The sequence below is a fragment of the Lates calcarifer genome, unplaced genomic scaffold (genome assembly GCF_001640805.2).
Source record: "Lates calcarifer isolate ASB-BC8 unplaced genomic scaffold, TLL_Latcal_v3 _unitig_1838_quiver_1739, whole genome shotgun sequence".
Classification (NCBI taxonomy): Eukaryota; Metazoa; Chordata; class Actinopteri; family Centropomidae; genus Lates; species Lates calcarifer.
In genome coordinates, this window is record NW_026115791.1 from 17,770 (window position 1) to 29,979 (window position 12,210).

Genomic DNA, 12,210 nt, shown 5'->3' on the forward strand with positions numbered 1-12,210 from the left:
ATAACAACAACAATAATAATAATAATAATAATAATAATAATAATAATAATAACAATAATAATCTAATTCCTGGCAAAGCTTCAATCAAGAGTTAGTGAGTCACATGCATTCTTTGTCACATGCATTGTTTGATCATGCTTTCTCCACCTGAGCAGCTTTTCAGAAATCAGGTTCTTCATGTCATGCTGCACTTGAGAGGGTCAAACACAATCACTGTATCTCGACTTCCGTAATTCACTGCTTTCACTGCTTGCTCTGGCCTTCCTTCACTGGTTACCAGTTAGTTTTCACACTGGTTGTAAGCTTTTCCTGATCACGTTTAAAGCACTCATGGGCTGGCTTCTTTTCAGTCAGAGCCCTTCAGCTCTGGAACTCTCTGCCTAATGATCTGAGACTTGCAGTCAGTGATCTTATGAATCACCTCTCAAAACTTACTTTAAAAACATATTTTACAAGCGTGAAAAATAGGTTTATTTTGGTTTCCCCAATATGTTGTAACTAATCTTTTCATCCCTTTTAGCGATTTTTATGGTGCTGAATCATTACTTTCAGGAGTAGAGGAAATGAGGTCTCGGGGGAGTATAATTTAGTATTAATATTTCTTTTTTTCCCCTTTTTCATTCATAAAACATTCGTGCTGCAGCCACGGACGCGTAGGCCTAACGACGCACGACAATTGCTTGTAAGTCCCGCCTCAGTGGGAACAACGATGGCCTATGGTCCTCCATAGCCCCCCACGTGTCTGAGAAAGCGAAACTTAAGAGCGTTCCTACCTGCACCTGTGAAATCGTCAGAATGGCCGAACAGCAGCAGGAACATGGCGTCGAGTTGGACCACAGTCACTTCTGCTGTCCAGTTTGTCTGGACCTTCTGAAAGAGCCAGTCACCATCCACTGCGGACACAGTTACTGCAGATGCTGTATTGAGGGTTGCTGGGACCAGGAGAGGGAAAGGGGAAAGTACAGCTGCCCTCAGTGCAGGGAGCCCTTCCATCCCAGGCCTGTTCTCCGGAGGAACAACATGCTGGCTGAGGTGATGGCGACTTTGATAGTTGAGCTGCTTATTCCTCCGTCACTAATATTCACTGTGGGCCACTGAAAGATAAATATGTAGCTTGTTGATGGAAATGTGACTATGTTCAGTATGTCTCCCTTTTGCTTAAATGACAGCATTCACTCAAGCTTACATTAACTGCACAAGCAAAAAACTGACGACCCATTAACCCAGCACGATTTAACAAGAGCGTCTTTTGATTTGAGAGAATACCTGGCTAATTCTGTACCAGTGACAAATGTTTTTCAGTCTTTCAGGGAGCTAAGTTTGATTTATTGATCTTCTACTGGTGGTGACACTTTTGGTCTTCCTGATCGTGCTTTGGAACTGATCCAGTTCTTGAGTCTAGCCATGATTTGACTCATAGAGAGCCCCTCTGTGCTTAGAGTAACAGTTTGAGTCTCAACACTTTAATTTAGTTCTGATCCCATCTTGCCCACTATCACAGTGCTACCTGGTAATCAATGATCTGAAGGAACCTTGAGGTACAGCCTTATTTACAACAGGTGAACACTGCCTGTAAGTTGAATTACTTGAACGAGCCTCTGATGAGTTGATCAAATCCACCTGAGTGTCATCTGCACTCATGTTTCAATGGAGGGGATACAGCTGAAGGAGTTTTTGGACAAAAGAGTCAAAGTGGCCAATGCCCTAGATATAGATATTTCCTCTAAGTGTTTTTAAATGTTTCTGAATCCTCAAACTTTCTGATAATTTCTGGGTTTATGTGAAAATATTTGAGATTTTCAATGTGGTCTCAGACTTTTGGACCCCTCTGACAGCAACTCTCTTTTTTTGGCTTTTTGTGAAGCTCTTTCTACCTGTGTCCTATAAATCATGTAATCTACAGTTTCCTCATCACCCTCTTCTTCTATCATCCCCAGGTTGTGGAGAAGCTGAAGAAGACAAGCACCCATCAGGCTTCTCCCTCTGCTGCTGTGGCTTGTGCCGACCCAGAAGATGTCGCCTGCGATTTCTGCTGTGGGCCCAAACCTACCAAAGCTACGATGTCCTGCCTGACGTGTTTGGCATCTTACTGTCCGACCCACCTTGAGCCTCATTACAGTGTTGCTGTGTTGAATACACACCAGTTGGTCTCTGCTACAATCCCACTACAGGAGAAGATATGCACTAAGCACAACAAGCTGATTGAGGTCTACTGTCAGAAAGACAAGACTTGTATCTGCTATCTGTGCACTTTAGATAAGCATAAGGGCCACCAAATGACATCAGCTATAGCGGAGAGGGCTGAGGAACAGGTAGAAACAAAAACACAGCAGAACTAGTGAACAGCAAGTGTAGACTTTACAAAAAGAAAGGTCTGCAACTTGCATAGCATTACTCTGTTAAAATGTGACTAAAATATCTGCAATGTTGCACCAACAATTTCTTTCAGAGACAGCTGATTGCAAGTCAAAAGAAAGTCCAGGAGAGAGAAAAGGAGAGAAAAAAGGAGCTGAATAAGCTGACCCAAGCACTGAAGGATTTCAAGGTATGGAATCGGTATATGAATTAACATTACTCACTATATTCACACCAGTTTATCGGTTTTAATATCAGGGTTAGGCTACACACTAAGTGTATTTTTCAAAGAAAAATCTTCATGTTGATAAACAGAGTAAAACCCAGACTGCAGTGAAGTCCTGTGATGACATCTTCGATGAGCTGATCTTCTCCATCAAGAAAAAACACACTTTGGTGACGCAGCTGATCGAAGCCCGGGAGAAAACTGCAGTGGCTCAGGCAGAGGAGCTGCAGCTGCAGCTTGAGGAGGAAATCACCAAGCTGAGGAGGAGAGACTCCGACCTGGAAGAACTTTCTCATACAGACGACCACATCCATTTCATCCAGGTACAAGACACTTTTCAGTGGTGTAGAGCAATTTTATGTTTTTTTTTCTTTCTTTTTTTAAAGATTTCTATTACTTTGCATATTAGTTCTGTTTAATTCCACAACACACATTACTGAATAATCAGTGCTGTACAGTCAATGTGCTTACCCATCATGTTTTTTCTGGAGGGACATGTCTGAATGAATGTATTACCCAAAAGTGACATCTGCTGGCCAAACTTTGACAGTACAAGACATGATGACCATATTGCAATATCTTGATTGTTTTGGCTTTTTATTTTTTATTTGTCTTTCACCTTGTGTCTGTCTTATTGAATTCCCTTCAGACTTTCCAGTCTCTCTCCACCTCCTGTGAATCTCCAGACTTGCCACCTGGAGCTGTTGTTCGACCTCGACATTCGATCAAAACTGTGACTGACCGCATGTCTGAGCTGAGGCATGGCATAGAGGAGCTCCTGAATGACACATGGTGTAACATCTCTGCAACAGGTAACAGAAAAAGTTATATAGTTTTATTTATCAGGTCCAGTGGTATTTAGGTTTGTTTTGGTTTTTTTGTCAGTGTCTTCTATAGATGTTGTACTGCCCCCTGTGCCAAAGACCAGAGATGAGTTTTTACGCTGTGAGTAAAAAATGTAATCCTCTGCAGTTCCATGATACACCAAGTAATAATGAACTAATGTAGTAATAATGAACTGAACATCACAAGATTAATATATTGCCTCTGCTCTTCCATCAGATTGCTGCCCTCTAAGACTGGATAAGAACTCAGTCAACAAATACCTATCCCTTTCACAAGAATTCAGACGGGTGAATGGTGAAACTTGTGAGAAGCACTATTCTGCTCACTCAGACAGGTTTAATGGTGTCAGGCAGGTGTTGTGCAAAGAGGGTTTGTCAGAGCGATGTTACTGGGAGGTCAGCTGGAGTGGTGGCACTTTGTCGGTGGCAGTGTCGTACAAAGACATCAGCAGAACATCGTCATATGACTCAGAGTTCGGAAAGAATAACAAGTCATGGAGTTTAGACTGCTCCCCAGATAGTTATACTTTCCGACACGACACAGGAAGCATGACAGTGTTTGGTCCTCAAACCTCCAGGATTGGAGTGTACTTGGATTATAAGGCAGGGGTTTTGTCTTTTTATAGCATCTCTGACACAATGACCCTGCTCCACACAGTCCACAACACGTTCACTCAGCCTCTCTATCCTGGCCTTGGGCTGAAGAGTGGATCTTGGTCAAGCTGTAAATCTTATGCAGAACTGGTGAAGTTGTGGAGATAAGATTTATATTTAGGCAGGTTCTTTAAGTGTGCCACTGTTGATCAGGCTGCAGTTGGCCCTCCAATATAACTTGACATCATATAATAGATGAGAAGATATGATTTTTACAAGAGACAATGTTGAATCCTGCCTTGGCCTAAATTTCAGGCCCTGCTAAATATTTTCAGTTTTTATTTGTTGCAGAGTTTTTGTGTCAGTTTACTCTGTAGCTTCAACCAAGCATTTTGAGTAACAACAGCCAAAGGCTCAAATGAGAAGTTTCCTGATTGCAACAGTTAAAACGGTAAAAAGGCTAGAGAGGGGTGTGGTGGTAAACACGTGCTGTTAACTGGTTTGGAGTTTTTTCCTTTCACTTTCATAGTTGAAACAACCACAAACTAACTGCTACTTGGGGTTTTCAGATATTTCTCATTAGCTGCCATGTGAGTTTGCTTTCATTTGTTGTGTTTGGTCTGCCAGCTTTGTGGAATACCTACAGTTTTGCAAAAAATTAGTGCTCAGAAATGTGACACTTGTCATGTCTTGATATGTTGTCATCTGTTAGTTCAAGCTATAGTAGCCATGCAATAGTTACATTTTGTTTTAGTATATTTAGATTCCACTGTTTACTTTTTCAGACTTTAGTGGATATTACAATATAATTTAAGTTTTGTATTCAGTACATTTAGAGCATATATATACAGACGATTATGTTTTAGATAATTTTGACAATAAATAAATCAGTATTCACAGCTTATTGTTTCTGATTTTCATTTGTCATTTTAATTTATAGGCAGATCAGTCTTAAATGTATTGTTCGAATATCCAATTTAAGAAGTGCACCTGATCTTTTGTAGCTTAGTGTTATCACTATGACAACATTTGGGTGTGTAACGAGATACTTGTAGTGTCTGAACAAACTGAATCATTCACACAGTTTAAAGAATTCTATGTTAAGAATTCTTTTTTAAAGTGGTCCACAGTTTGAAGGTTATGTTCACATGAAGCCTTTACTTGCCACTTATACTGGCTTTCACCTTTTAAAACAAATTGATTTACTATATTTAAATTCACTAATTTGACTCAAAGAGCTGTATAGTCTGTACCATATACAACACCTCCAGTTTTAGATTTTAGGTTCCAAATTCCATTAAAAAGTCTGTGAGAAATGTTCAGTTTTAAATCGTGTAATATCAACACAAGGGGGCAGCTGTAGGCTATTCCTGCTTTGTGCTATTTCTTATGAACAACTCAAATGAGTCACGCAGGTGCAGGGATACGCCTAAAGCACTAGTCAAACATCCCGGTGTGCTTTGGCTGCAGAATTTTCTGTGACGCACAAGGGCACTTTTAGAAAAAGAGATTTGCATCAGTGAAAAAGAAAGATCGCATGGACTGAAATATTTGACCTTTTATGCTCCATTTGTTAGAAATTATTCCTAAAAAAATGTATTTTCAGTATGACTTGCCTGTCCATTAAAAAATTAATGATTCCTATCATCTAACTTTAAGTGTAGAATTTGAAGTTTATATAATAAAACATTTGAACAATGTTTAAACTACTTACAGTTTGAATAGAGAAATATTACAGTGGCAAGACTTTAATGTCATGACGGGTAGAGAGGGTAAGAAGCATCAAGCTATAAATAACCCATGCTTTGTCAATTACAAAACAGCGCTTTTTATAGCAGGTTTGGCATAACATAGCTCTGAATCTTATACAACAAGCCTCTAATCTGTTCGCTCATGCAGGTGCGGCTTTGAGATGACTGGACCTATCAAGCCTGATAATCTGAAAGGAAAGACCTGTTCCACCCAGTCTAAGTTTTAGTTTTGATTCTCGGAAGTTTTCTCATATAGTTCCACACTCTCCCAAAAAATGACAGCTACTTTGCTTAAAAGTTTTAGACCTATAACATTTCCATTTTGTCTCTGTCTCTGCTCCTAACTGCTTCAATTTGCACTAAACACTGTCCACTTCAGTTTGCTTGGAAAAGCCACAGGTAGAGTGGCCACTGCCCTTATCATGACTCGGTAGCATTAAAGAGAGAGACTAGAGACTTTAGACTTTAGCCTTTAGCTCAACTCATTTTACAGAGACTGTAGATCTTGAAGTGAACACTCATCTTTTAAAAGATTTCCTTACTAAAAGACCAGAGAGAGTTGATGCTAGGTTTTTATTTTCTGCATGAATATGTCATACATGTTTAAAGAATGGATAAATGGCTTTTGCATTTTATGTATAGGAAGCATGACTGGAGAGGTGGCACACCTGAAACTTAGGACTGAAATTCACATCCTGCCCCTATAGCAGTTACAATCAATGCTAAATGTTGAAACACGAGATAACAATAGGAACAGAGGTATATTCTGGCAGAGTAAACTTTGTTTTGTTTTTTGTAGAATATAAAGAAAATATATGACAAAAAACAAGGGTTCTGATGTTTAATGGTGTTTTTTTTTTTTTTTTTTTTTTTTTAAGTTGTCATACTGTCAGTGTTGTTTTCATATGATGATAGGGTGTGTTTCAGAGTTTGCTGCTACTATTAGAGTGCAATCAGTCAATATAATCTCTTATGTTGTTGGGTTATCAGTCATGAAATACAACCTGCTCGTACTGCATGGTGGCATAGGGGGCGCATTTCTGCCAGCAGGATAAGACCAGTAGATTCGGTCAGGATAGGTTGCCCAAGATCAGCTGACCGATACAGGAGGCGTATTGAGCTCTTCAGACCAGATACTACAGATGTTTGGTTGTGTTCATATTTTCGCAAGAGGATAATGGGTGATACGTATCAATATCCCGTTTTCTTTGAGTGTCAAAGTCTGCTGGGGGAGCAGAAGAAGAGGATAGAGAAATATTTTCGTATTCGCCGCAGATCAGGTGGAGGCGACTGCGGACCGCTGAGGAGAGTGAATGATAAAGTTTACAGCATTACCTTCAAATGGCAAAGAGGTAGGTCATAATTTTGAACTCATGTTTAAAATCAAGTTAAAATTGTGGACTGCGTGTAATGTCCGTTCACGAAGCACCATATCTGCATCAGTACATTCATTTTCGTTTTTTTCGATTGAAGACGTAGCCCACCGTAAAACAGTTTTCAGAGGAAAAATGTTTTTGAACTGTCGATATAAACGATCCGTAAATCTCATTCAATTCAACGGTAAGTAGTGAGACTGCTTCCCTCAACAGCGACATCAACAGGATTTTTCATAAACAAGGATCCTTAAGTTTCGCTTTCCCGGGAAAGTGAACCCAGCACAGATGCATTCAAGTCACAGAGGAACAGCCTACAGTAATAATAATCCCCTGCAAAAGAGACTAGTAAAATTTCTTTTTTGTATTCACAGCTGATTGAATGTACAGTAGTTGTGAAAGTGAAATCATAAACAATAGTAGTGTTCATTTTAGTTGGTACTTGCATGAGTGGAATGATGAGAAATAAGAAAATAACTAAATAAGAAATAGAATCTTCGTTTTTTGCTCTTTTGGTTTATGTCAAAAAACTTTTCTCTTATGTATAACTCACTATACTAATGTCACTTTTCCTTCTTAGATCAGCAAAGAGTCCTGCAGAGACCTGAGCATGTTGTGGAGTTTCCAGGTGGTCGTCTGGCATTCACTGTCCGAGACAGTCTAGAAACTCACACCTCCTCTCCCACTACCACGTCCACTCCAAACCAGGATTCAGCAGCTCCAGCACAGGTTAGTGAAAAAGGTTTCTGTCAGTATTCTAAAAATACATTTCCATTTGCAGTACCTTATTTCATGTAAATTTGTAAATTAACATTATGTGAATGTTTCTTTTAACACAGAGCTCACTGTCTATTCCTGCCTCAACTCCTCCACCAAGTGATGAAGCACATGAACTACAGCCTGATAGGTCCCCCCGTCCTTACCTACAGGAAGAGAAAGAAGAACTAAAGAAAGAAAGGACAGTTTCTAACATGAGCACACATATGTTGGACTTTCTGAAGAAGGCTTATGGAGGTCCAGGAGTGCTAGGTGACTTCTTAGGGTTTGATAACGAGGTGGAAATAGAGTTACGAGACACAGAGCTACGCTTATTCTCCTTCTCTGCTGGTAAACTTGATGATGCAGAAAAAGCACTGCAGGGTGAGTTCATGGAAGTAAAGACAGATGTTCCTAACTGTTTATCTTCTGAGCTTTGGAAAAAGCTGAAGTCTAAGACAAATGAGATGAACCAAGGGCAATGGAGGGCTCAGGTCTTGTTTGGCTCAGACAGCACAGTCAACTTACTGGGCCACACCAAAGAGGTTGAAGAGCTGAATGAAACGGTCACACAGTTTAATTTGCAAAGAACAGTCCATCTCCCTGTCCCAGAGGTAGCACAAGACTTAGTTAATTTGAGTGAAGGGAACACAGTAGTTGCCAGCTACAGTCTTTGTGATGGGCTGCAGGTGTTGGTGTGTCAGGGTGACATCACCAAACAGGAAGCGGATGCCCTGGTTAATGCTGCCAATGAAGATCTGGACCACTGTGGAGGTGTTGCTGCTGCACTGAGTAAAGCAGGTGGTTCTGAAGTACAGAGAGAGAGCAATGACTTGGTAAAGTACACTGGGAAAATTCATACAGGTGATGTGGTAGTGACAACAGGGGGGAACCTAAAGTGCAAGAAACTGCTGCATGCTGTTGGACCTGTAGCTGGAAAAGCAGGTGGCAAAGAAAAGCTCTTGCTAGAAAAAGCTGTAAATTCTGCTCTAAATTTGTCAGAAATCATGGAGTTTAAGTCTATAGCCTTACCCTGTATCAGCTCAGGTGTGTTTGGTGTTCCTGTCACTGTGTGCTCTGAGGCTATTGTAACTGCTGTAAAAGAGTTTGGTAGTCAGGGAGGGCGAAGTCTGAGCAGAATCATCCTGATTGATAACAGGGGAGAGGTGGTGAGGGCCATGCAGGAAGCATGTGACAGGCTTCTCCAAGGGATAAGTCCCAGAGACAGTATGCCAAGTGGGATCCCGACAGGTGATTTGGGGTCCCTGATGGATGCCGCTGCGAAAGACACCGCAAAAGAAGTCATGACTGGAGCTCCTGAAGGCCGTGTTCATGTTGAGGTTGTTCAGGGAACCATTGAAACACAACAGGTGAGAAACTTTAAGAAAATTTATCAAACCTGTTCAGGACTGTTTATTGAGCAACAAAACTCAGTTGAAGCCCAGAGCCCATTATGGCTTGTTTATACAGCCAACACACTGTAGAGGTTTCAGCCCTCACCACATCTCTTTCTCTCCTCGTAGGTGGATGCTCTGGTATCTCCTATGGTCGGCCATGATCCTCTCTCGACCCGTGTTGCAAACACTTTGTACAAAATGGTTGGATCCCAGCTGACTGCGAGGTTTAGAAAGAAAGCAGGAGAAGAGACACTTCCTGGTGATGCAGTTCTGGTGGAGAATTTGCCTGGACTTCCATCCAATGCAGTGTTATTCCTCAACCTCATTCCTTGGGATGATGACGAAGATGGAACTGCAGTTCAGGTGAAACAGTGGAGGAGTATCTTAATTTCTTCATTCTCTTTTTGAGAACTTTGTCTGGATCTGTTGTCCAGTTTTCTACACCATGATGCAGTATTTCCTACATCTAGCCATAAAAATTATTGAATTTTGACCTTTTACAGGTTCTGAGAGTTGGCATCAACAATATCCTGACCTCCTGTGAAAACAAAGGGTTTGGATCTGTTGCTCTCCCTGTGCTCGGGGCTGGGATCGCCTTGCGTTTTCCTGACATTGAGGTAGCCAGGGTTCTACTAGAGGAAGTTCAGAAATTTGAACAGAGCCGAGCCAGTAAAACGCCGTTCCTGGTCCGAATCACTATCCACCCCACTGACACAGAAGCTAGTGAGGTATGTCTTTTCTTTTTGATTACAAGCTTAAATGTAAATCTCACAGTTGATTTTCTTTGATATGTAAGTAACCTGAATGAACATTTGTATTTTAAAACTAACCACCTAAACATAAACTTTGATTTATTTATTTTTTCATCAGATGAATAGAAACTGAAATTGATATTAAATGCTATGTCCTTGTCACTGCAGGTCTTCAAAGCTTTCACAAAAAATATTCATTCACCAGACCAAGGTCAGTATAGATATTATATGAAAAGAAAGAAAGTGAACACACAAGAGACAAATGTACTCAGCAGAATCATTATTCTCCTTTAGTGTCAACTTCAAAAAGGATCGTCCTGTTGGGAAAAACTGGATCTGGGAAAAGCAATCTAGCAAATACCATATTTGGAGAGGCCGAATTGTTTGCCACATACAATTCTCCCAACTCTGGAACAACTGAATGTCAAACAGAAACCAGAACTGTCAAAGGAAGAAGCATCACTTTGATCGACACTCCTGGATTTTTTGATTCAGAAAGGTCTGAGGAGGACATCAAGCCTGAGATCATGAGCTGCATCACAGAGTGTGCTCCTGGGCCTCATGCTTTTCTCATTGTGCTCAAAGTGGATAGATTCACTGAGCATGAGCAGGCTGTCATCACTAAAATTCTTCAGTATTTCTCTGAAGATGCTCTGAAGTATGCTGTAATTGTCTTCACTCATGGTGACCAGCTCCCTAAAGGAAAGACAATTCAGGATTTTGTCAGTCAGAATAAGAATCTGAGTGATCTGGTGAAGAAGTGCGGCAGCAGGTGCCACGTCTTTGATAATAAACACTGGAAGAACAAACAGCAAAATAACTACAGGAGCAACCAGTTCCAGGTCGAGGAACTTTTGAACACAGTAGACAAGATGGTGATGGAAAACAGTGGAGGCTACTACACCAATGGGATGCTGCAAACAGTGGAGGAAGAAATAAAGAAAGAGGAAGAGCAGATCAAACAGTCATCAGGAAACATGCAACAAGAAGAGATTAGACAACATGCAAAAAGAAATGTGTCTAATAGGTTTTTGATCCAACTGGCGGGAACTGCAACAGGGGCATTGTTAGGAGCCTTTTTCGGTGTGGAAGCGCTGCTTAGATTAGTTATCAAGGATGTAAAAGGCCCAGAATTGATGAAATATATGAAAGGATTTCTAATAGGACGAGCACCAGCAGCAGCAGCAGCAGTAGGAGCAGAAGCAGCAGTAGTAGCTACTGGAGCAGCTATAGGTTTGACCACAGCAGCCTTGGCAACAGGAGTAATGGGTGGTATTATTGGACATGATGCGGCCGAGGGAGCAGAAACAGCAATGGAGGCAGCAGAGAGGGCAGCTAATGCTGTCAGGGACAAAAGACAGTCAGTCTTAAGGCTGCAATAACTGATTCTGTTTCTGGAAGCAAAACAATATGAAAGTATATGGTTATCAAATATTATTTCTTTGACACTGAGTTGCAGACATCAAGCAACATTTGCAGTTATTGTTGTGTTGTGTTTCTGGCCATCTGGTGAATCTTTATCCACTATTCAGTGTCTTTTAACTCTGTTTTTGTTTCAGCCAAGCCTAAGAGGGACATATTTGCTCTTTAGCTGCTAAGTGCTATACTTTATTTACCACATGGGTTGGTGCTGAACATCACATACAGTGGGTTTATCAGAAACTTGCTAAAAACATCATGGTGTCCATGATGGGGAGAGGCTTGTGTGGCTCAGTTCTTACCTGTTGGTGGCACCTGGGATTTGCTCGACATCCTCTCAGGTCATAATCTTCATTAATGTTTACAATCTATAATGCTGTACATACTGTAAATTGACTATGCAATGCACAATGTAGATCTGTCCATTTAAAATATAATCCCAGTCATCTAGGTTTTTTTTTTTTGAGTTCATACAAGGAAAGACTCACCTGCAGTACTTAATAAATCCTTTACAATCACTGGCCATGTTTTGTGGTGGTGTATGTTAAAGGTTGTTTTCTGCATGGTTTTATCATTATTGTTAACAGTGGTATTGGGGTCATACTATAGTATAAAAGCAGCATTTTGCAGGGGCTATAGTTATTGATCACAAAAGAGTAAATGAGATAAGCCAAACTGGAGTATGAGTAACATACAGTACTATGAACAAGCCTTACAATAATTGAAAGTTGAGGCTGACAGA

At 40.7% G+C, this 12,210-nt stretch overlaps 2 protein-coding genes across 3 annotated transcripts; both read left to right on the forward strand.

Annotated features, from left to right (window-relative positions):
- Positions 1-621: 621 nt before the first annotated feature.
- Positions 622-4,919, forward strand: LOC108890940 (tripartite motif-containing protein 16). Its single transcript, XM_018688028.2, has 7 exons — positions 622-1,032; positions 1,938-2,312; positions 2,450-2,545; positions 2,671-2,904; positions 3,231-3,393; positions 3,467-3,526; positions 3,644-4,919. Exons 1-7 carry the CDS (start codon positions 796-798, stop codon positions 4,186-4,188), a joined length of 1,710 nt encoding a protein of 569 aa, XP_018543544.1. The 5' UTR covers positions 622-795; the 3' UTR covers positions 4,189-4,919.
- A 1,922-nt stretch (positions 4,920-6,841) lies between these two features.
- On the forward strand, positions 6,842-11,987 carry LOC108890939 (protein mono-ADP-ribosyltransferase PARP14). Of its 2 annotated transcripts, none has more exons than XM_018688027.2 (7): positions 6,842-7,123; positions 7,725-7,873; positions 7,984-9,270; positions 9,424-9,660; positions 9,801-10,025; positions 10,218-10,260; positions 10,344-11,987. In XM_018688027.2, the coding sequence occupies exons 1-7, from the start codon at positions 6,949-6,951 to the stop codon at positions 11,429-11,431; spliced, it is 3,204 nt and encodes a 1,067-aa protein (XP_018543543.2). In that variant the 5' UTR covers positions 6,842-6,948; the 3' UTR covers positions 11,432-11,987. The 2 variants fall into 2 exon arrangements, with proteins under 2 accessions (XP_018543543.2, XP_050923589.1); XM_051067632.1 differs by lacking the exon at positions 6,842-7,123 and adding an exon at positions 7,400-7,492.
- The last annotated feature ends 223 nt before the right edge of the window (positions 11,988-12,210 follow it).

Coding starts and splice junctions, on each gene's coding strand:
- LOC108890940 (XM_018688028.2), top strand. CDS start 796: ATGGCCGAACAGCAGCAGGAACATGGCGTCGAGTTGGACCACAGTCAC. Junction 1,033..1,937: donor GGAACAACATGCTGGCTGAG/GTGATGGCGACT, acceptor TATCATCCCCAG/GTTGTGGAGAAGCTGAAGAA. Junction 3,394..3,466: donor GTGTAACATCTCTGCAACAG/GTAACAGAAAAA, acceptor TTTTTTTGTCAG/TGTCTTCTATAGATGTTGTA.
- LOC108890939 (XM_018688027.2), top strand. CDS start 6,949: ATGGGTGATACGTATCAATATCCCGTTTTCTTTGAGTGTCAAAGTCTG. Junction 7,874..7,983: donor ATTCAGCAGCTCCAGCACAG/GTTAGTGAAAAA, acceptor CTTTTAACACAG/AGCTCACTGTCTATTCCTGC. Junction 10,261..10,343: donor TATTCATTCACCAGACCAAG/GTCAGTATAGAT, acceptor ATTCTCCTTTAG/TGTCAACTTCAAAAAGGATC.